Source organism: Chrysochloris asiatica, unplaced genomic scaffold (assembly GCF_000296735.1).
Source record: "Chrysochloris asiatica unplaced genomic scaffold, ChrAsi1.0 scaffold00250, whole genome shotgun sequence".
NCBI classification, from domain to species: Eukaryota; Metazoa; Chordata; class Mammalia; order Afrosoricida; family Chrysochloridae; genus Chrysochloris; species Chrysochloris asiatica.
This window is the reverse complement of record NW_006408768.1, coordinates 1,970,889-1,994,693: the sequence shown is the minus strand read 5'-3', so window position 1 is coordinate 1,994,693 and position 23,805 is coordinate 1,970,889. Positions and strand designations below refer to the sequence as shown.

Sequence of the window (23,805 nt, the reverse complement as noted above, 5' to 3'; positions counted from 1 at the left end):
GCAGTCCAGTATTTATCCTATGGAGCCACAACACTCCCTTTATAGGAATTACTGTTGTGAAGTGCCATCAAGTCAGTTCCAATGCACAGCAACCTTGTATAGGGTTCCAAGGAGCAGCTGGTGGGTTTGATCCACTGACCTTGTGGTTCATAGTCCAGTGCTGATTGTACAGCGCCACACCAGGAGAGATTAAGTAACTGAAATTAGGTTAAAACTCATGCCTGATAATTACCATATAAAGAAACAATACTTTATTACAGTCAGTAGTTATCTTTATAGCAACACTTACCTGAAATTGTAGCATCTCAAGACGTCTGTCAGTGAATTCAAACAAAGCTAAAGTTGTCTTCATCATATACAGAGAGTTGACCATGAAAGTAGCCATGTCAGCTGAGCCTAGATTGCTGGCCGACACAGTACACATCTGAAGGAGAGGGTCCAAGACACAGGATAAAACCTATAAAGGAACAACAACAAAAATTAATTTATTCTCTATTCCCCAGTTAGTTTTATGGTTCTGGGCTAATATTTCAGAATTAATACCAAACTAATTAAAATGTGGCCAACTTTCAGAAGCACATAAAAATATTTTTTATAAGTTTATTAAAAAATAGGTATCATTGAATAATATTTCTTAAAGAGCACTGACTAAATATGAGACGAAATATTCAACTAAAAAGTGACACTTCAAAATCTCAGAAGAATATGAACAGAATGTACAATAGAGGTACAATAATCAGTTGCTATAAAGTTTACAATATACCTGCACAAAATCAGCTTGGCGAGCATCTAAAGGCACGACTGAAGAATCATGAGATGCCAAAACTTCACGCAACAACAAAAGCGTCTGATTTAGTGCAGAACTTGGTCCAAGGTCAGGTGGAGGGAGTTCAACCTAAAATAAAAAATGTTTATCCACTTTAATTTTCCACTAAATTTTAATAGACAAAATAAATACTGTTTCATAGTTAATTAACACTAAACCAACAAGAACCTGGACACTTATAGAATATTCCAATAAGCAACCAATATTAAACCAAGCAACTCTACTACGCTGAATGAGCATTCTTAAGTACACAAGGAATGTCTCTAGGACAGACTGTATGCTAGACCATAAAGCATCAATAAACATGTTGTTGTTAGGTGCCATTGAGTCAGTACTGACTCATAGCGACCTTATGCACAGCAGAACGAAACTCTGCCCGATCCTGGGCCAACCTCACTACTGTTGCCATGCTTGAGTCCATCGGTACTGCCCCTTGGCCAATCCATCTCGTTGGGGGTCTTCCTCTTTTTCTCTGACCCTCCACCTTACTAAACATGATATCCTTCTCCAGTGACTGGTCCCTCCTGACAATATGTTCAAAGTTGATAAGATTCAAAATGTTAAGTGTATAATTTATCTTCTCAGTTATTAATTATATGTCTCTTGAAAACATAATTTTCAAAAATTCCTTACAGAAATTCTATAAACTTTAAGCTGTATTGTTGTTGCTAAGTGCTGTCGAGTCGGTTCCGACCCACAGTGACGCTGTAAAGGGATTCCAAGGAGCGGCTGGTGAGCATGAGCTGCCGACCTTGCGGTTCAAACTGACTTTGCAGTCCAGCGTATTAGCCTACAGCGCCACACTAAGACTCCTGTTGTTATTGCTATGTAATTCATCAGAATAACAATTCAGGAGTATTCATTTATTTCCCTCACTTCCTTCATCCAATCCAGCAGCAAGTTCTAAATCAGTAAAACACACTTCTATCTAGTACAACTGCTTCTCACCATTCCCATACGCCCACCCTATGTTAACCCACTCTAGTCTCTGGTCTGGTTCATGCTGAGGCTCCTTCCTAACTGACTTCTAAAAGATCTCCTGGATTCCAAATCTGTTTCACCACCACCACCTTCTATTCTTCATGCAGCCACCACATTCTTTTAAAATGCTTTTTTAAAAAATTAAATTTTTCACTGGTGTAGTATTACACTTATAAACAAAATTCTCCATAAGTTTGTAACTAAAGAACCAGCATTCAATTGTGTCTCTACACCAGTAAGAACTGTGAAAGATAAAATTTTAAAAGCAAAAGAATTTGAAGCAGCTTGAAGAAACTATCAAACGCCTAGGAGTAAACATAACAAAAGATAAACGGAGAAATACAATTATAATAAAACCTGCGAAAGCCAGAACCTGTGTAAGACTGAAATCTGTCAGAAAAGGAAAACTCCTATGTTTTGCACTCAAATGAGCAATAAAAAAGTGCTAAGACTCTTTCCTGTCAAAGGCAGAAAACATGCAAGACCCAGGTAAATAAGGTAGTTCCATGGAGCTTCAGCTCAGAAAATCTCACTGCATTTTCATAAATTGTAAACTTTGGCACCATTAAGATGCCAGAGATCCCCAGATTGGTCTATGCTGTTGTGTGCTGTGGTTATTGTTAAGTGTCCTTGAGTTGGTTCTGACTTAACAGCAATTCTGTATAGGGCTTCCAAAGCTGGTATATAAATTTCAACATAAATCTAATCAAAATCCTAGAAAGATTTTTATCTTGAAAACTGACAAGCTGATTCTCAAAACTATATAGAATTATAAAGAACCTAAAGATGTGAAGGAAAAGAACAAAGGACTGAAGGATAAATAATATACAGCTCTAGCATGATTAAGACAGGTTACTGGTGCCAGAATATACCAAGAAACCAATGAAACAATAAAAAAGAAAGTTCAAAAATTCAGATATATATAATCATATGATTTATGAGTTTTCACTATAATTCAGTAAGAAGAGTTTTCTCAACAATAGTATGGGACCAACTGGATATGCATAAAGAAAGAAAAAAGTCTCACTTTTCTATCTACTTAACATCATACTTAAAACTTACTTTGAGATAAAAGATTTAAATGTGGAAGCTAAAACAATCAAGCATGAGACAGGAAATAAACCATAAAATAAAAGATTAGTATACATTGTTGCTGTTGTTAAGTGCCATCGAGTAGGTTCTGACCCACAGAGACCCTGCATAGGGTTTCCAAGGAGTGCCTGGTGAGCTTGAACCACTGCCTTGCAGTTCAAACCAACCTTTCAGTCCAGCACATTATCCCACGGTGCCACGTCAGGACTCCATTATATACTCAGTATACATTACTGAATGGAAATTAAGAACTATGTTCACCAAAAGATACCAAGATAGAAAAGACAGGAGACTTTCAGCGAGATGGCAGACTAGGCAAACACACTACACAGACCCTCTACAACAAAGATGTGAGAGAACAAATGAAATAGACACAGATAAAAATTCTGAAACCCTGAACTTCAGAGAAAAACTTAAGAGAAGTAGACTGAGTGCTTGCTGGGAGAAAAAGCTTAGCAAAGACCTGCATCAGAGAGAAACCGACGGTAAATGGCCAGACAGATGGTGGCGCCACCATCTTGAACTTTTGTGAGCACCTTTGGCGACAGAAGGTGGTCAGGTCAGGCAAAGCAGATTCACACAGCCATTGGAAAAGTGCAATTCCATTTTTCTCCCCATGTTCCCCTGGTGATCAGAGGTGTGGCTAGCTCTAATCCTCATCCACCTTCACCCCAGACCATGGTCTCCAGGAGTTCCAAGAACTGTGATTGTGAGTCATAACAGAGTGAGGCTAGCTGTGCCGCTCTGACGTCTGGATACAGGCAGGCTTTGCTTCAGACTTAAAAGAATCTGCAGAGCCACCAGACTAACAACACTGCTGTTATTGTTAAATGCCATGGAGTTGGTTCTGACTCATAGTGTCCCTTTATAGCATTTCTGAGGAGTGGCTGGTGGCTTTGAACTGGTGACCTTGTGGTTCAAACCAACCCTATGTTCCAGTGCTTTATCCTACAGCATCACACTAGGACTCCAATATTTGTCTAGCAGAAGCACTCATAACCAGGCACCCTGCCCACAGCTGCCCTCAATGGTCTCCATGAACCACTGAGGATTGAGAGCCTTGAACACAAGTATCCTACTGGAACTCCATGTAGGGCCAGGAACTGTACTGTTACATCTCTCCTATACCACCTCTTGAGCTCCGTGGTTGGCAGAAGCTACTCAGAGTTTTTGTCTTTCTGGGTCCAACAACAGCCCTATATTTTTTGTTGTCTTTTCCCTCTTGTTGGTTTTGTTGGTTTATTCTTATTTCTTCTTCTCCTCTTTCCATTCCCTTGAATTTTATCCTATTTCTGCTTTATTTTTCATTCTTTTCTTCTGTTTCTGATTTCCCCTCCTCCCCCACTCCCCCCTTGATATTTCTTTAATACTCTCTACTCTCTCTTTTCAAGGAGCTCTGGCAGTGTAGTGGTTACAAGTCAGGCTGCTAACCTCCAGGTCAGCAGTCTGAAACTACCAGCTGTTCCGCAGGAGAAAGATGAGGCTTTTTGGTCCCGTAAAGATTTACAGCCTCGGAAACCCTAAGAGTCAGAATAGACTCCACAGTACACAGCCACCACCGCCACTCTCTTTTCATTTTCCCCCTACCTGCTTTTGAAAAGTTTTTATTTCTTTCTTTTACTTTTTCTCCTATTTTTCTCTTCTATAGTTCCATTTTCCTGCCCCTCTTTTGTTTTTTTGGTTGCTGTCTGTATTTATTATTTTCTCTTTTCATTGTTGGCTACATGTTTTGTTTATTGTGTTGGGTTTTTTTTTTCTTTTGTGTGTGTGTGTGTGGGGGGGGGTCTCTTTCCCAACAGACAGGAGACAGGAAACATGCTCACATAGCCCAGCCAGAAACGTAACATATCAAACTCCACCTACTGGGCAAGAGCTACTTGGGAACCCTTACACAAAACTGCTTTGAGTTGGAACTGACTTGATGGCACTTAACAACAATACTATACCACCTGATCAAAAATAGACAGCAGCCAACACTAGTCAAACCCACCGAAAACTGAGCTGCATGAATGGCAAACAGAGAATGATACACACATTTGCATTCTCTAACTATACCTATAGAAAACGTTGGTAAGAGACAAGGAACATATCAATATACAATCATCAATGACATACAAATATGACACCACCACAATGTCCCAAGGATATCATACATTTTTAGCTCACACAAAGAAAAAGAGAGAATGATTCAAATGTCCAAGATGCAGAGGCAAAAACTGTTATTGAAGGAAAAAAGGTATTGGAACTACCTGAAAAAGAACTCAAAAGAATGATATTTAGGTACCTTCAAAGAATTGACAGAAAGATGAAGGAAAGCAAGGAGAACATAGAAGCATTAAAAGAATTTAAAAAAACACTACAAAACAAACAGACAAACAAATGGAAATTTTGAAACAATACAAAACCTGCAATTAGAAATCCAGAAAATACTAAAATTTCAGAAGTGGGCAGGCAATACATTGCAAGGGCAAAAGAATGGATTTGAAGTAATGGAAGCAAGAATTAGTGAGTTTGATGATAAAATTCTCAATAGCAGTATGCTAAACAACAATCAAAAAAAAGAAAAGAAAAGAAAGAGAAAATCTGAAGAAAGCCTAAGAGTTATTTGGGACACCACAAAGGGGAGTAACTTTTAAGTGGTAAGAATTCCCGCACAGGAATAGACAATAAAATGAACAAAGAAAATTGTCAAAGAGTTGTTGGAAGAAAACGTCACCATCAGGAAAGAGGAGAAGATAAGCATACAAGAAACTGAACTAAATGCAAACAGGATAGATCCCAAAAGAAAATAACGGAGACATATCATAATCAAACTTTCCAAAACCAAAGACAAAAGAATCCCAAAAGCAGTTTGGGTAAAGCAAAAAGTTACCTACAAAGTAGAGTCAATAAAACTATGCTCTGATTTGTTATCAGAAACTATTCAGGCAATAAGACAATGGGATGACATATACAAAACTTTGAAACAGAAAAATCCCCAACTGAAAATCATATATACATATCATATAGCGTAGTGGTTACTGAGTCAGGCTGCTCATCTCAAGGTCAGCAGTTCAAAACTACCAGCTGTTTCTCAGAAGAAAGATGAGGCGTTCTGCTCCCATTAAAGATTTGCAGCTTTGAAAACAGTACACAGGGTCACTATGAATCGGAACCAACTCCATAGCACATAGCCACCACCACGTGTTCATTGTTGTTGTTGTTGTTATGTGCTATGAGTGGAGTCAATTCCAACTCATAGCAACCCTGTACAGAGTTTCCGAGGCTGAAAATCTTTATGGGAGCTGAAAGGCTCATCTTTCTCCCGCGGAGCAGCTGGTAATTTCGAACTGCTGACCCTGAGGATAGCAGCCCAATTTGTAACCACTACGCTACCAGAGCTCTTTGTATTCACTGTAGCACTACTCATACTAGTGAAAAGATGGGAACAACCAAAATGTCCATCAACAGAAGAATAGTTAAACTCTGGTACTTACACACAATGGATTACTACACAATGTTGAAGAATAACAATGAATCTACAAAAGAACTCACAGCATGTATGCACCTGGAGGACATCATGCTGAGTGAAACTAGTCAATCAAAAAAGAACAAATATTACATGAAAACACTGATATAAAAAGTTAGAAAAAATTTTCTTTATATAAGAAAACTTCTATGATGGTTGAGGGGGTTGGTGAGTGGGAAGAGGGAAGGAAAATACTAAGAGGCTAAAAGTTAACACATGTTAACATAGATGATGAGCTGGCAATAAACAAGAGGAAGGTTAGCAGAGGACAGAAGAAGGCAGTGGAAGATACAAGGAGAAATGCAAGATTTCAAGTTAGTAGAGATAAATACTGTGAGCTGAGGTGATTGCAATCAGAGAGATGAAAAAAAGAGTATGATTTGTTGAATGCAAAATTGATGATCTTTTCTGTAAACCTTCATTGAATTCACAATAAAAAGTTTTTAAAAAAGAAAGTCAACAACTGGGAGAAAATCTTTGCAATGCTTACAATTTCAGAATTTTACAGGGAAAGACCCAACTAGTAGCTGGGAAATAGGCTTTAAAACAGACGTTAAAAGACTTCAGTGTTGAAAAACTGTTCAGCATCATTCCGAAAACCAAACCACCAAACCCACTGCCGCTGAGATGATTCTGACTTACAGTGACCCTATGTATCCAAGGCTGTAAATCTTTATGGAACAGACAGCCTGCTTCTCACTCTGAGCAACTGGTGGGTTTGAACTGTCGACCTTCCAGACAGAACCACCATTAGTCTCCAAAAGAATGAAAATTACAACAAATGAACTTCAATCCCAAACTTCCACAATGGTGGAAAACTAAAAAGACTAACAAAATTGTGTTGTAGCGAACGACCATGAAGCAATTGAATTTCTCACACATTTCTGGTGGAGTGTAAATTGGTCCAACCACTTTGGGTACGTACACAACAAAAATGAGAGTTTTTATTCACTAAAAGACATGTACAAGAATATCCAAGAACTAGCAACCACTCAAATGTCCACTCAAACGCAGAATGGTAAATGGTGTTGTATTCATACAAAGGAATTATTATTACAAAATGATGAAAAAGCAAACAACTTACAGAAGTAACACGGATGAATCTGAATGATAAATGCTAAATTAAAAAAAAAAAATGTACACACTGCATGACGATTTCCAAGAAGCTAAATAACAACTAGTATAGTGGTTACAAATAGGGCTGTGAACCGCAAGGTCAACAGTTCAAAACTATCAGCTGCTCCGCGGGAGAAAGATAAGGCTTTCTGCTCCCGTAAAGATTTACAGCCTCGGAAACCCTGTTTAGGGTCGCTATGGGTCGGAACTGACTCGATGGCACTTAACAACAACAACAACAACAAATAACAAGCAAACACAAGAACTAGAAGTCAGACAGTAGTTTGGCTTCGATGGCTAGGAAGGGAAGAAGCCTGAGAAACAGAAAATGAGTTGTATTTTATTCTTGATGATGACTAATTATCAAACACAAATGTAAAAAATGCACTGAATTGCACTTAGGGTTTGTGTACTCTAATTTGCATCTCCACCTCTTAAAAAGAAAGTTCATTTGATGTTATCTTTGTATTTTCTTGTAAATACTAAGAATAAGCTATGTTTCATAAAAGACCATAGTCAAAATTCTTCAACAAAGCGATCATTAATAATGATTAATTAATGCACAACACAGCTTTATGAAATATATTTTAGAATTTTTAATGTTCATTTTCCAATTGACAAAGTTGAAATTTAAAGAAAAATTTCACATTTAAAAGTAGTCACTTCTGGTATGGTGCTATAGGATAAGCAATGGACGGTGACCATAATGTCAGCAGTTCAAACCCGCCAGGTGCTCCTCTGATAACCCTATACAGGGTTTCTGTGAGTTGGAAACGACTGGACTGCACTTAAGAACTATCCATTAAAAACCTCATACTCCTTGCATTAGAACATCTTTTCTTTTTAAAATGTGAACCATAAGCTTCAAACTTACCAGCTGCTCCTCAGAAACCCTATACAGGGTGGCTATGAGTTGCTATCAACTTGGCGGCACATAACAGCAGTAGCAATAGGACTAACACTAAAAAAAAGTCCTCATTTCTCCAACTGTTATATACTATGACATTTTTCATCCCTTTTGTATTATAGGTACTCTGGTTTTACTTGAAGAAAATGAAAAGGATGTACTAAAAAAATTCCAAAAGCTGTTTTATGATTTCATTTCACTGTCAACTTTAATTTCATTCTTTCAAATATCATCTGTTTATGTTCATCATACTGGTAAAGATTTTTCAAAATGCACATCGTCTAGTGTTGGCAGTTTTGGGAGAGGACATTATGGTATATTTGAGGAAGCAAGTGAAAGTAAGGTAAACATGAGAGCAGGCTAAGGGCAGGTGCTACTGCTGGGCACCAAGGAGGGCTCTGCTGATGTTGGAGAGGATGAACGGTACCGATTCCAGTCTGTATGGTCATGATTTTCTTAAACAGTGCTCAGTAGTCACAGTATACAGAGAAGAAGTTGAAAATTTAATTAATCTAGGACTGTAGGACTCTGGAGTCCTGGTGTGTGCTGCAGGATAATGCGCTGGACTGCAAGGTCAGTTTGAACCATAAAGTCAGTGGTTCAAACCCACCAGTTGCTCCTTGAAAACCCTAAGAGGTTGTTATATGTCAGAATTGACTTGACAACAGCACTTATCAGCAACAACTGTAGGATAAGCATTGAACTGAAAACCACAAGGTTGACAGTAGGCACCAACCAGCAGCTCCACAGAAGAAAGATAAGGCTTTCTGATCCCACAAAAATTTACAGCTCAGAAACCCTATACAGTGTGCCTCTGAGTTGAAACCGACCCAACAGTACTTAACAACAACAGCAGTTAAAAGTGAGTGTGGCACAATGACAAAGAGGCAAAGGTTTTACGACAAGATAATGAAAGAGTGCAAGCTACCAGAAAATGAAGTAAAACCAGTTACACAGAACATTAGTATTTACTGAGACCCCATGAACTGGCATATATAAAAAATATTTATTTTCTCTACTGATCTTATCACAAACTACCTCACTGAGTTTTTTTTACTGACCCTACAGCTTTTCAGTTGATTCTCTTGGGTTTTTTAAATGGAGAATCACTATCTATAAATAATGTAATGTCTCCTCCTTTGAAATATTTATACCTCTTATTTCTTTAGCTAGTGTTTGCAATATGGATATTATTTAAATGTATTACTGTCAAACTTTCTTGTCTTGTTCTTAACTTCAATAGATACATACCACTAGTGTTTTCCATGTTATCACGTTGACATTAGGTCATATTATCTTTAGATGGTTAAAAAGTATTCTTTAATGACTTGTTTAACATGTTTCCCCCTCAAATTGTATCAAAATGACCCAGTGATATAATAAATGATAGTACTCTATTATTAGAATCTAAAACATTCTTCTATTTGTTACTAGTTATGTTGTTCTTGTTGTTAAGTGCTGTCAAGTCAGTTCAGAACCATAGTGATGCTGTATAAGGTTTCCAAGGAGCGGCTGGTGACCTTAAACTGCTGACCTTGCAATTCGATCAACTTTGCAGTTTAGCAATTAACCCACAGCGCCACACCATGACTCCGTTACTCTTTATTTATAGTTACTCTTTATATTATGATACTACGATTATGTTAGCAGAATATTATGTCTTTCTCTAAAAAGTTCTAATTCTCTACCTGTAGCTACTATTTCTCATTTATGATATAATAATTTTAAATTTTCTCCTTTTTTTCCCATTATTATTGTTGTTAAGTGCCGTGCAGTACACTGCAACTCATAGTGACCCTGTATGGGGTTTCCGAGGCTGCAAATCTTTACAGGAGCAGACAGCCTCATCTTTCTCCAGAGGAATAGCTAGTAGTTTCGAACTGCTGACCTTTAGGTTCGCAGCCCAATTAGTAACCACTACACTACCAAAGCTCCTTCAAGACTTTCATAAAACATGATTCTTGGTGACTAGTTAACATTCATGCAGCCAAGTATTTCTTTCAGAAAAACTCTCAAGAAGCATATGTATAGATTCATTCTAGAAGAACAAACTCAAAGCTCACCCGGTCTAAAACTACTATCAAAATATTTACCTTCAAATAATAATTGTTGTCAAGTGCCATTGAGTCGATTCCATAGCGACCCTGTATAGGGTTTCCAAGGAGCAGCTGGTGAGCTTGAACCACCGACCCTGCAGTTCAAACGGCTTTGCAGACTGACGCATTAACCCACAGCACCACACTAGTAAGTTGTTACATATACTACTTCTGTGCTACCAAGCATCCTGGGCAATGTGTTCATAACACATATTGTTTTCCATAACACATACAATTCTGTACTAATCATTCATATATCTATCTTACACTAAAGGGACACAACCCAACATGAAGCTATTAAACCTTCACTTGTCGATTATCTATACCAAAAATGAATGACAGATAAAAAATGTTTCTTCATGCCCAATATATGTATAATTTATGAGTTACTTTAAAAAAATTCAACCTCAATAAGAACCTGTTTATATAAGAGATACATGAGAGGAAGTAAAAAAAGTATTGCTATAAAATCAGAGCAACCTTTATTAAACAAAACCATGAAAACATGAAGCTATCATTTGATGTATCCTCCATCTAAGTCTAGACATTTCTGAAGGTGGTGTTTCCATCTCTCTAACCATTCCCTGAAAACTCTGCATTCTTCGATTTACACCACATAAAGGTGACAATTTTAGCATTTTCAAGGGACTCAAACTGCCTTCCTTTTAAATGTTCTTTAAGTTTGGGGAACAAAAAAACTCTGAAGGAGCAAGATCAACACTAAGGTGTGTGGAGTAAAGTTTCCCCACAAAATTCCTAAAGGACAGATTTTGCTATCCTCCAAGAATGAACAGGTACATTATCATGATGAAAAAAAATTCCTCAGTGCAACTTCTCTGGCCTTTTTTGCATCAATGCAGTTTTCCATTTTCGTAGAATTTCTTAACAAGTTCCATGATTGATTTATCCTGTGTCTTTCAAGAAAATCTACCAAGATTCCCTTTGGTAATAATCTTCAGAGCTGACCTCTCTGTCCTGAATTTAACTGGCCCAGTAGATTGCCAGGAAGCCACTGTTCAGATTACTGGGTTTTTTTATGGCACCCTAACGAAGCTAGGGAGCTCTGGTAGCATACTGGTTACGAGTCAGGCTGCCAACCCCAAGGTCAGCAGTTCGAAACTACCAGCAGTTCCGCTGGAGAAAGATGAGGCATTCTGCTCCCGTAAAGATTTACAGCCTCGGAAACCTTGTGCAGGGTCACTATGAGTTGGGACCGACTCCATGATACTTAACAACAACAACAATGAAACTAAGACTAACTGATAGAACTTGTCTGTAGCTATCCACTGACAGCAGAGGTATGTTTAAACTAGATGTACATGTATGAACTAGAAGCCCAGTAGCATTACTTTTTATAATAACTTTTTACAAACCCAACTAAAATTGACTTTTAGTATACATCTGTACAAACAGGAATGAATAAAAAAAGTAAGAAAAATATAAACAAATTCTGAAATTCCACAAATAACAGGTTATTTCACAAGAATCTGAGTCATGCAGAGTGGTCTGGAGAGAAAATTCTATTTTAAAATCCTGAGTTTAGGAAAGGGAAGACTGATGAGCTACTCTAAATTTAATTTCTACTATTTTATACGGTAAGGAGCTCTGGTAGCGTAGTGGTTACGAATCGGGCTGCAAACCTCAAGGTCAGCAGTTCAAAACCACCAGCTGTTCTGTGGGAGAAAGATGAGGCTTTCTGCGCCAGTAAAGATTTACAGCCTCGGAAACCCTGTACAGGGTCACTATGAGTTGGAACTGACTCCACGGCACATAACAACAACAACAACAACATTTTACACTATTTTACAAAACCTGTAACATATTCAGCCCTGGTAGTGTAGTGGATTATGAGTTGGGCTGCTAACTGTAAAATCGGTAGTTCAAATTTACCAGCTGCTTCATGGGAGAAAGATGAGAATTTCTGCTCCCGTTAAGATTTAAAGCCACAGAAACCCTACACAGGGTCCCTATGAGTCAGAACCTACTCAACGGTATACAACCACCATTATTAGATAGAGTAGTATGCTTTTTTTTTTAAAGGCTAACGATGTGATAGATACTTCCTTGAAAACCTCACGTTTTCAACGATAAAGTAAAAATAAAGAAGGATTTGAACACTGTAAAACACATTCCTTATGGTCCTGCCTCAATATACTGCTCAATTGAAAGCATTAGCTCTCACAAAACTCTAGGACTTTTGGGTTTTTAGATGTTTTATAGAGTGTTTTTGGTTTTCTATTTGTTTTAATAATTAATTACAGTATGTGGAGTCCTGGTGTGGCACTGTAACATAAGCGCTGCTAATCACAAGGCTGGCGGTTCAACCCACCAGTCACTCGTTGGAAATCCTACAGAGGGTAGCTATAAATTTCAACCAACTTGACGGCTTTTAACAATAATAACATGAACTCAGAAGAATACACATTTGACAAAGATAAAGCTAGGACATTAAGAAAAACATTTTGTGGGTGTTCCAGTTTTCCAATCTATATATCATCTTAGCTGTTGCCAAAATATAGTAAGTTTGTCTTAGTAATACATTTTTGGGTTAGAAAATGATAGAGAAATTAGGAATGTAGGATTCTACCTCCAGTTATAACTCAGTGTTATACTATTCTAGGAAGAGCGACTCTAAGTCGTGTTACTATGAATTTTGTTGTTCAGAAGAAAAATACAAAAGCATTATTTTATCAAATGGGGAAAAAATCATCACCAATGTAAAAACATTAAAACAACATCTTTATGGGAAATTCCCACTTAAAAAGACAAGCAAACCAGCCTGGAACAGCTAGAGGAACAGAAGATACTGCTTGAAAGACAGACCAGCAGGGAAAACCAAAAATGGCAGTCTGATTGGCTACTACAAGAACAAGCAAGGTGTTCGCCGGGAGCCATCAAGGCAAGAAATCAAGTCTCTCTCTTTAGGACAAACCCCCTCCCAAGACTGAAACTCAGAGGGAATACAGGAGCAGGCATGTAAGCTTACAGGTGACCATGCTGGTCTACTGGTGAGTGGAAGTCAGGGGAGAGGAGCAATGAAGATGTGGGCTAAGTCCAACTACACTGCATAGATTCCCATCGACCTGGAGTATGGTGAGAGCTGGTTGGCCTGAAGTATGGTGAAACCTGGGGACTCCTGAGCCCATGGACAAGGACATGGTCACAGAGGACTAGAGCCGAGAGTGAAGTGTTAAGTTGATATGAAGTGACAGAATATGCACAAGGGCACCCAAACTTGCAGATAGTGCCCATTGGACCTAGCTTCAATGGCTGGATGTTCAGAACCCGACTAGAGGAAGGAAAAGAGGTGGGGGGAGGGAATTTTTTTTAAAGAAAACAAGTGTAAATCACTACAATCTGATGAACTTGACCTATACTTATGGATGTAATAGCTCAAAATATCAACCAAGAGGGAAAGAATCTTTACAGCAAGGATCATTCCCATCCCCTCTGTACACAGGGTTGATAGGGGTGGGCAACTTAGACACTGGCTACCTAAAATTTGGGGAGGCGGGTGGGCTGTAAAAGCAGAAAGTGACTGGCTTACAAGTTTTCAAGAGGGAGTTTAGATTCATAGTGTGCGGGGGAAGGTAAAATCCCCACTGAGTGGTTCTCATCCTGTCTAGACAGGTCTGGTGAAGGAGATGGGGGGACAAGACTCTCATGATTCAATAGTGAGTAACTGTTATCATGGCTAATTGTGATTGTCACAACTGTAAAGGTAGAAGTTTTGTAGTAAAAAGGAGTGAGTGGTCGATCTTACAGTCCCGGAGCAGAGGACCCTGGGACCATCAAGGGAGAAGAGCAGGAGCTGAGTGTGGGACCCCACTCAGAGAAGCAGCGACGCCAGAGATGGAGGCAGAGATGATGACATGGAGAGACGGAGCAGCTGAGGACTGTAAACTCATGGAGGGAGAGGGGATGTTTGCTGGCAGCTGGGGAGCAGGTTTGTAAGGTGTGCCCTTTGGCAGTTTGAATAACTGTATATTCCTGAGTGTTCTGGTGCACATCCAAAAATAAATAAATAAGTAAAAACAGAGAGAACAGAAGCAAATACTGGTGAATGATGAAGTATGCAGGGCATTGTAATCATTGCAATGAAACAAATACGACAGGATGAGTGTAAAACTGATGTTCTCCCATGTAAACTATCACTCAATTCACAATAAAAACTTAAGAAAAAACAAAACACAAAAAAACCCCAGCACCTTTAAATGTGAAAGATTCTCATTCATGTAAAGTATTTTTAAAGCATACCTTGTCCATTAATTTACTTGCATGAAGACTCAAGCTATTGAAGAATATTTTTTTGCTTAGCAAATGCATTTCTTCGATGGTAGTCAGCAAGGTGGTTGCACTACTTCCAACAATGCCACTGAAAGTAAAAATATTTCCAATGTAAACATGTTGAAACAATTCAGTTCTTCAAGTATAATGCTTTAAAAAAAGACTGAGATTGAAATAAAAGTGTTTAAGTAGAAAACAATCTATAAATAAGAAACAATTACTGAAATTTCACACAAAAATTTCAGTGTTTTTTCCTTTTGAATTAAGTGATGAAAAAATGGAACTACCATGCTTTCTATATTTGTCAACCTTTCATAAAATCACAAGATAAAACAGATACCCATCATATGTAAATTCTATCTTTATTCTGCCTTTGTCCCAGTAGACATATGTCTTGAGTAAACATTATTTCATCTTAATTTTAAGAAAACAATTTTATCAATGTTGTTAAGTACTGCCAAACTGATTCTGACACATAGTGACCCCATTTACATCAGAACAAAACACTGCCAGGTCATGTGCCAACGTTACAATCATGGTTATGTTTGAACGGACAGTGTCTCATTCTGTTGTGGAATCGACTCAACTGCACCTAACAATACACTGGCAAAAAAAAAAAAAAGCTGTGGAAGATATACATTCCATTGGTAAACGGCAAGCTGAAAACACAGAAATTTGCTGTTAAATGATATACTGCACATGATATATAATGAAAGCGAATGCCAATACCACATATTTTCAGTATATTCTGAAATATTCTGTCATACACAGGGTCGCTCTAAATTGGAAACAATTTGACTGCACTTGTGGGTTAATGCACTGGACTGCAAAGTTGGTTTGAACTGCAAGGTCAGCAGTTCAAACCCATCACTCCTCGAAAACCCTATACAGGGTCAACATGGGCCTGAACCAACTCGACAGTACTTAAAAACAACAATTATATAGTTCATGGAGACCAAGCTAATTACCAGTAAAAACAAAATAAAATAAAGCAAACAGAAAACTACAAATTCCTAAATAGCTAGCCATAATAGATGTATTTTAAAAAAAAATTTTCAGTTAAAAATTAATACAAATGCCAAAATAAATTGGAAGACATTTCAACACATGCAAAGAAAACAAGTATTTCCTTGAATAAAGGCACACATCAAGCAACAGAGAAACAAAATTTAATGAATACAAATAGAAACTGGTGTTTTAATAAGTACTTTTGACCTATTTGAAACATTAATTTTTTTTAATTGGGATAATCAGTTGTATTATGCAATTATTTAAATCTCAATTTTGCTAATGTTTATTCAGTATCCTCTAGGTACCTTTATTTGGGCTACTTTTAGATGTTTCTTAGAATATCTTACTCCATGTTTATAACCGTACTACTTGAATTTTCAGTTTTAGGTATATAAAATAACACAACACATTGTCTAAGTTCATGATCAACATCAGCATAAAACTGGTTCCAATGAGGCAGACATCAAGCAAACCTTCCTCTTCCTACTCCTCCATTATTTCTGACACTGGTCACACCTCCCCTCATCTGCAGGATACAGTCATCTGTGGCAATGGTCATGTGGAAACTGCAGAGCACGCTAACAGCTATGTGATCTGCTAAAGACGCATCAATCTACAAGTAGTGGAACAGACCATTCCTGGCTGGTGCCACTACCCTCAGCAAATATGGCTTCTCTGCTAGACTGCTGCTTTCTCTGTCAGCTAATTGCCTTCTCTGCTGGGCAGACCACTCCACTACTGACTGGTCTGTGCAGTGTCACATTTCGCATGGTGAAGTTCTCTGCCATTGGCCTTTCTACCATTAACTGGCCCAGCTGGTAGCCAGTGTAGCAGCTAACTCAGCTGTGCCAGCAGGGGTTCTGTGTGGGCTGTCTCTGCCACCATGTGCTTTGCCATCAGCCTTCCCACCACTGACAGCCAGCATTTAGCCAGTAGAGCAGTTTCAGACCCTTTTGTCCCTGCACAGTTCTGCTTCTCTGTCAATCCAGCAGCTCTATCAAGTGCAGCTTTTTCTTTTATTTTGAATCAGGTCTGGGTGGGCTTTTCAGCACAGGACCACCTTGTCTCAAAGGATGCACTCCACTAACAGCACCGTCAACCAAGAGAACTTGAAAACTTCAGTGTTTTAGTCTTTTATATAGTCAGTTACATGAGAGGGTCTTCCTCACCAGACCTTCAACAATGAGGTGTCAATCAACTCAGTGTTATAGAAAGCTGTACCACCAGAAACTAGTTTCTCTGCAGGGCAAAAGTAACAAATCCTCTAGGAGCAGAAAGCACCCAGAGATGTCCCCTAAATTGTTTTTAAGAACTGCAGCAAAGGTAGCAACTCTTCAGGGATTAAGGGAAAATGTCACAAGCTGTTTTTCCAAAGAACCAAGGCAGAAGGTCACATAAAGGAATTTACTGTCCCGCAAGATAGTACGTACAAATTTCCTGAAACAGATGAGAGCTCAAGTCTTGTACACACTGTTCTGCTGCCTCAACAACACACCCACACTTCACCTTCCACAGACTTTCTAACAAAGGCCTATCACAGGGTTCTCGTAAAAACTCAAGGTTTATGTTTCTTGTTGTTAAGCACCACTGAGTTGGTTCCAACTCACAGCGATCCTACATAGGGTTTCCAGAGAGCAGCTGGTGAGCTTGAACTGCCAACCTTGCAGTTCAAACAGACCTCGCAGCCCAGCACATTAACCCACAGTGCCACACTAAGACCTACAGTGCCACATAGCTTAGAAGCATGTAATTATTACTTAGAGTTGATCATAGAATCAGGGAGTCCAACCCCAGGGAATGAGCAAGATGGTGAAGAAGATAAAACTCAGGAGACAATCAGGCAGTAGGCCCACAAAGCAACCAGTCTAGACAGGAGAAGGCAGCAAGATTAATGTCAAATGAGAGGAAAGGTGGAGGGGTTACTTGATGTATAAGAAAATTTGTAGTAATTATGGTAAAATAAACTCATAATACTTACAGAAGCAGACTGACATATCTTTCTCTTATGGAGCAGCTGATGGATTTGAACGCCCATATTAGTTAGCATCCAATCAGGGCTCCTTTGATAAATCCACTGCCATCTAGTTGATTCAGTCATAACAACCCCTATGGGAGCAGACAGCCTCATCCTTCTCCCATGGAATGGCTGGTAGGTTCATACCACTCTTGCAATTAGCAGTCAAGCATTTAATCGCTGCACCACCAAATGCAGTATGCTGTTAAGTGCCACAGAGTTGGTTCCGATTCATAGTGACCCTATATAGGGTTTCCAAGGAGCAGCTGATGAATTTAAACCATCGATCTTACAGATCAAACCAACCTTACTGTACAGTGCTTATCCTACCTTGCATGTCTGTTTTTCCCCAATTTCTTTAACTATTCATTCCCAATATTCTTGTGAGTTTCTCTTCTTCTTGACCACTAAATACTGGAGCTTCCTAGGACTCAGCCCTTGGCCTTCTTTATCTATACCCGTTTCCTAGGTTAGTTAATTTAATCCCATGGGCTCAAATATCTTCTATAAAGAAAGCATTAATACTGAGTTTCAGCCCTGACTTCTGTGTCACCAACACATCATCTCCTATAGGGTGCTCACAAACTCATCAAATGTGACAGACAAAGCCAAAACTGAACTCAGCACCCATTCCCATTAAGCTGCTCCTCTCCAGCATGCCTCAATTCAGGAAACAGCTACACCATTCCCTGTTATTCACACCAAAGACCAAGAATTTATCCTCGATTCCTCTTTTTTTCACATCTCATTCCATCTAAGTTAGGTGTATGCTATATTGCTTCTACAATAAAATATAACGAGTCCACTACTTTTCACTGCCTCCAAGACAATCATCCTAGTGTAATTTGTCATCAGCTTTGTTCATAATCACAAAGCACTTCCTAAATATCTTCCCTACTTCTGCTTTTGTCCTTCCCCAATTACACCCCACTATGCACAAAACTTGCAAAGTAACCTTATAATCATATATGAAATCAAACCCTCCCATGTTTTCCCCAATTCACTTAGTATAAAGTCTAAATCATCATCAGAACCTACAAAATCTTACATGATCTGACTTCTGTCTACCTTTTTAATTTCACCTTCCCGTCCTCTTTTCAATGCAGCATTTAGCTCTAGTTTTTGTCTGGTCCTTCAACGCACACCTTTTCCTGGTCTGGGCCAGAGTGGACCTCTGCCTGGGATACTCTTGATATCTTCACATGTGCAGACTTATCGTATTATTCAGGTCTGTTTAAATATGACGTCCACCAATGCTGTTGTTGTTATGTGCCGTGGAGTTGGTTCCGACTCACAGCGATCCTGTACAGGGTGTCCAAAGCTGTAAATCTTTATGGGAGCAAAAAGCCTCATCTTTCTCCCACAGAACAGCTAGTAGTTTTGAACTGCTGACCCTGAGGTTAGCAGCCTCTAATTCATAATCACTACACTACCAGAGCTCCTTACAATAGGCCTTCAAAAATAAATTACATACACACACAACACAAACACACATCTACTTTCACACATGGTCACTCTATGATTTCTACTTCCTTATCCTTTATTTTTCTTGAATGCCCTTGTTATTGTTGTTGTTAAGTGTCATCAAGTCGGTTCTGACTCATAGTGACCCTATATAGGGTATCCAAGGAGTGTCTATTGAGCTTGAACCGCCAACCTTGCAGTCCAGCACACTTCGTATGTTCTAAAGATATCTCATTTCATATTTAATTGTTTATCTCCCCTACTAGAATATAAGCTGAAGCTCTGCTTTGTTCACTGCTGTTTCCTTAGCACCTCAAGAGTACAGAGTCAATTTTTAAATTGAGTAACTGAGAAAATGTGTGAACAAGTAGCAAAAGTACATTAAAATTGTATCAGAAGTAATCGTCATTCTCAATATCATCTTCAAAGACACAAAAATTATAATTCTCAGAGTGCAAAACTCTATTGTCATCTTCAGAATCCAAATGATTCTATACTTATCATTCTTTAAAGACTGAGTTGTCCTTATGTTTAAATAATTAATTCCATGTAGTATCATTTTGTTATTGTTGTTGCTAAGTGCCGTTGAGTCGGTTCTGACCCACAGAGATCCCGTACAGGGTTTTTGAGTGACTGGTGAGCTTCAACCGCTTACACCTTGTGGTTCAAACTGACTTTGCAGTCCAACGCAAAGTGCCACAGTGACACACCAGGACTCCAGTACCATTGGTGTTGTTAAGTGCCATCAAGCTGGTTCCTATCCACAGCAATCTTGTAGAGTTTCCAAGGAGTGGCTAGTGAGCTTGACAGCCCAATCTTGTGGTTCAAATTGACTTTGCAATCCAGGGCATTAACCCACAGTGCCACACTAGGACTCCATTATATTGTTGTTGGTGGTAATTGCCATCCAGTCGGTTCCGACCCATAGTGACCCTGTATAGGGTTTCCGAGGAGCAGCTGGTGAGCTTGAATCACCTACCTTGCAGTTCAAATGGCTTTGCAGTCTGGCGCATTAACCCACAGCGCCACACCATTACTAAATATTAGATCAATTTTAAATGAGTTTACCACTCTGCATAACACAGTATTTGCTATGCCATTTTCAGCTAATCTTGTCTTTCTAAGTACTTACCATTCTCTTGTTCTAGTATGCCTGTGACATTACAATTGAACCTAAATTACTGCTCTGAGTCATGACAAAGGTGATAATACATTTATATATGTTACAGAACTAACCAAATTCAACTACTAATCTGTTTTGTAACCTGTACCTTATTAGCTTTGTTTGAAAATCTATCCATAGGACATGAAACTCATCTATAAATTTTAATGTTTTGGGTGACTAAGCTAGGGAATAGGTAACATCACTGCTGCCATCTGGTTGCTCAGTGAACTCGTCATCCCACACCTCTTCCAGATCTGTTCACTATGACCCTACTGGCCTCAACCTTCTATACCTGATACTGGCAGCTTGGATAAAAAGTAAATTTTAAATCACTTTTTAATGGAAAAATATGGAAGCTATCAAAAATACAGTGTGATAGTTAAGGTTTTATTGACGTGGTTGGGCCAAGATTCTCAGTGGTTTAGCAGTTAAGATGTAGTTATCATCTCCATGATGAGATCTAATATAATGTAAGCATTCCCATGATGTAACCTGATATGATCGGCCCTAATCTGATATAATTATCCTATGTGTTGGAAATGCTCATTTCTGTGATGTTAATGAAGCCAGATGTGATCTACAGGATTAAGATCCCTGCAGGGAAGCTTCTAGATCCAGGGTAAGATTCATGCCAAGAACAGAGATCGCAAAGTAATTCTGGGCCTACGGACAAGAGCCTTTCTCCTGAGTCAGAACTCTGAATTCAGACTCTAAGCCTCCTGAACTGCGATAGAAAAAAATTGTTTGTTAAAGTCATCTGCTTGTGGCATTTCTGTAATAAGAACATTAGAAAACTAAAGTGCACATTACTGAAGGACACTCTTTAGCCCAGCTATTCAAACAATGGTAAATCCAAAGTGTTGCTACAAAATCATAGAAACCTTTATTAGACAAAAATATCAAAACGTGAGGTTACTGTTCTTGACGTATCCTCCATTTAGTTCTATGCACTTCTGAAGGCAATTATTTCCTTCTTTCTACCCTTGTGGCTCTGTGGGCTAATGCATCAGACTGCAAAGCCATTTGAACTACAAGGTAGGTGGTTTAAGCTCACCAGCTGCTCCTTGGAAACCCTCTACAGGGTCGCTATGGGTGGGAATCGACTTGACAGCTTTAACACCACCACCACCCTTCACAGAATTCTGTGCTCGTCCATTGATATCATAACAAAACAGAAGTTTAGACATCCTGGAAGGACTCAAATTGTGTTCTTTTTAAATATTCTTTGAGTTTGGGTAACTAAAAGAATTCTGAAAGGGCAAAAGCAGAGCTGTAAGGCGGATGAGGTAAGGTTTCCCAATGAAATTCTCCTAAGACAGCCCCATTTGCTACCCTTGAAGAATGAGCAGCTGCATTGCCATACTCAAAACAATTCCTTGGTGCACCTTTCTTGGCCTTTTTCTTACCAATGCAGTTTTCAATTTTCTTAAAATTTCTACATAATAAGTCCCCAAGATCATCCTCTGTCCATCAAAAAAATTATCAAGATCATTGTCCATAACCTTTTGAGCTAAATTTAACTGGTCAAGCCAATCCCTTGTGAAGTCACTGCTTTGACTGGGTCTTAGTTTTTAAGGCACCCAAATGATGCGGCACTGTAGGATAAGCACTGGACTTCAAGGTCAGTTGAACCACAAGGTCATCAGTTCAAACCCACCAGTCACTCCTCAGAAACAGGATCTATGAGTTGGAACCGACCCAACAGCACTTAACAACAACAAGAAATCAGACAAGTAAATGTATTACTGAGAAAACTAGTCGGCAGTCATTTACGTATCTCCAACACATGTTTAAATATGTTTTTTGTTGGGTTTTTTTTTCCATACTGTTTGTAGTGTCTTCTCACAGATCCAACAAATAGTTCTGTGAGTAAAGCAAACCACATAGTTACTCTATGAGGCGTTTCCAGCGATGTGGGTCTACAGGAAAGGCCCCATCGAGATAGACCTCAACTAAGTATTTTGTTTGGAATAAACCCATGCATGTAGGAACTGGAACTCTAATAGCAATACTTTTTTACTTACTCTCTTATAATATTGTCCTATAATGACATTTTAATGAAGTCCAACTGTATACAACCAACAAACATATGCAACTCAGAAATGAATTCAAACTTTGTAGTAAAAGATCACATTTTAGATAAGACAAGTGGTTCCTAACCTGATAAAGTAGCTTCTATTTAGAGAAGATAAAGCTACTTTATCACTGACAGAAACTAAATGCTAAAGAAGGTTGTTTATGTCCAGAATAGAACATTTCATTCATTATGCCTTATTATTAGTATAATAGTTATTTTAGTTACCATGGGTCTCCCTTACAAATGCAGAAGAATCAACAAGTACTTTCTTGTGTATTTGCATCAACTGTATATGTGTATGTGTGTGTATAGTTAGACAAGGGAAAAAAAAAAGGAAGTTACAGAACTCAAAGTACTGCACGTATTATCATCCATATAGAAGTTTAGTTACACTTGGTCATTTGTTGTTGTTGTTAAGTGCCATTGAATCGGTTCTGACTCACAGCAATCCTGTATAGGATTTCCAAGGAGGAGCTAGCGGGTTTGAACTGCCAACCTTGTGGTTCATGGTGCAGTGACACACTAGGAGTCCATACTTAGTCATACACATTGTGAAAAGAAAAGCATCTAACAGTGTGTTCAAAGTTAAAGAAGCTATCATACAGGATTTAACAAGCAGGCATGTTTCACCATTTCACTTACCTAATAGTATGATGATAAAACTTCAGGAGATTAGAAATTTTGTATAATAACACTGCCCCAGGTTCAGCAACTATTACTTGCTCAATTCGAACCTATTAAAACATATGAGAAATTAAACATTTCCTAAAAACATAACTTTTCTTCATGAATCATATGGGTATAAATAACATTAAAAAATAAAAACAAAGTGCACTGCATAAATCACCTAAAAAAGGCTCCTAAAGAACTTCAAATTATTAGGTTAAGGAACAGTCAAATAACAGGAACATGTGAGCAAGATAAAGTCTACAAACATTAATCCATTACCTATACAATTTGGTTCAAGGCAGTTGGTACCAGAAATATCAATACGTGTGTACAGTTTACATAATATACCTTATGTACAATACGTAATGGAAATAGTACAGTTTAATCATCAATACATAATGGAATTCAGTAATGCACTAAATCACAAAACAGATGTTCCATCCCTAAAAACAGGTTAACAGTGACAATATTAACCACTATTACCAAATATTCAAACATTATTAAAAAATTCTTATCTTTAAAACTATTAAAACAAATTTCTTTTTCTATTAATTACAACAGAAATAAGAAAGCAGACAACCGTTAAATTAGA

General features: G+C 38.4%; 1 protein-coding gene across 1 annotated transcript in view; it reads right to left on the bottom strand.

The window, feature by feature from the left end:
- COG6 (component of oligomeric golgi complex 6) overlaps positions 1-23,805 on the bottom strand; it is a 117,373-nt gene that overhangs the window by 34,415 nt on the left and 59,153 nt on the right. Inside the window, exons 12-15 of the mRNA XM_006873715.1 lie at positions 23,187-23,278; positions 14,784-14,901; positions 764-895; positions 290-457 (exon numbers count right to left, since the gene is read on the bottom strand). Coding sequence (XP_006873777.1) covers positions 290-457; positions 764-895; positions 14,784-14,901; positions 23,187-23,278 — 510 coding nt within the window. The remainder of the gene's footprint in view (positions 1-289; positions 458-763; positions 896-14,783; positions 14,902-23,186; positions 23,279-23,805) is intronic.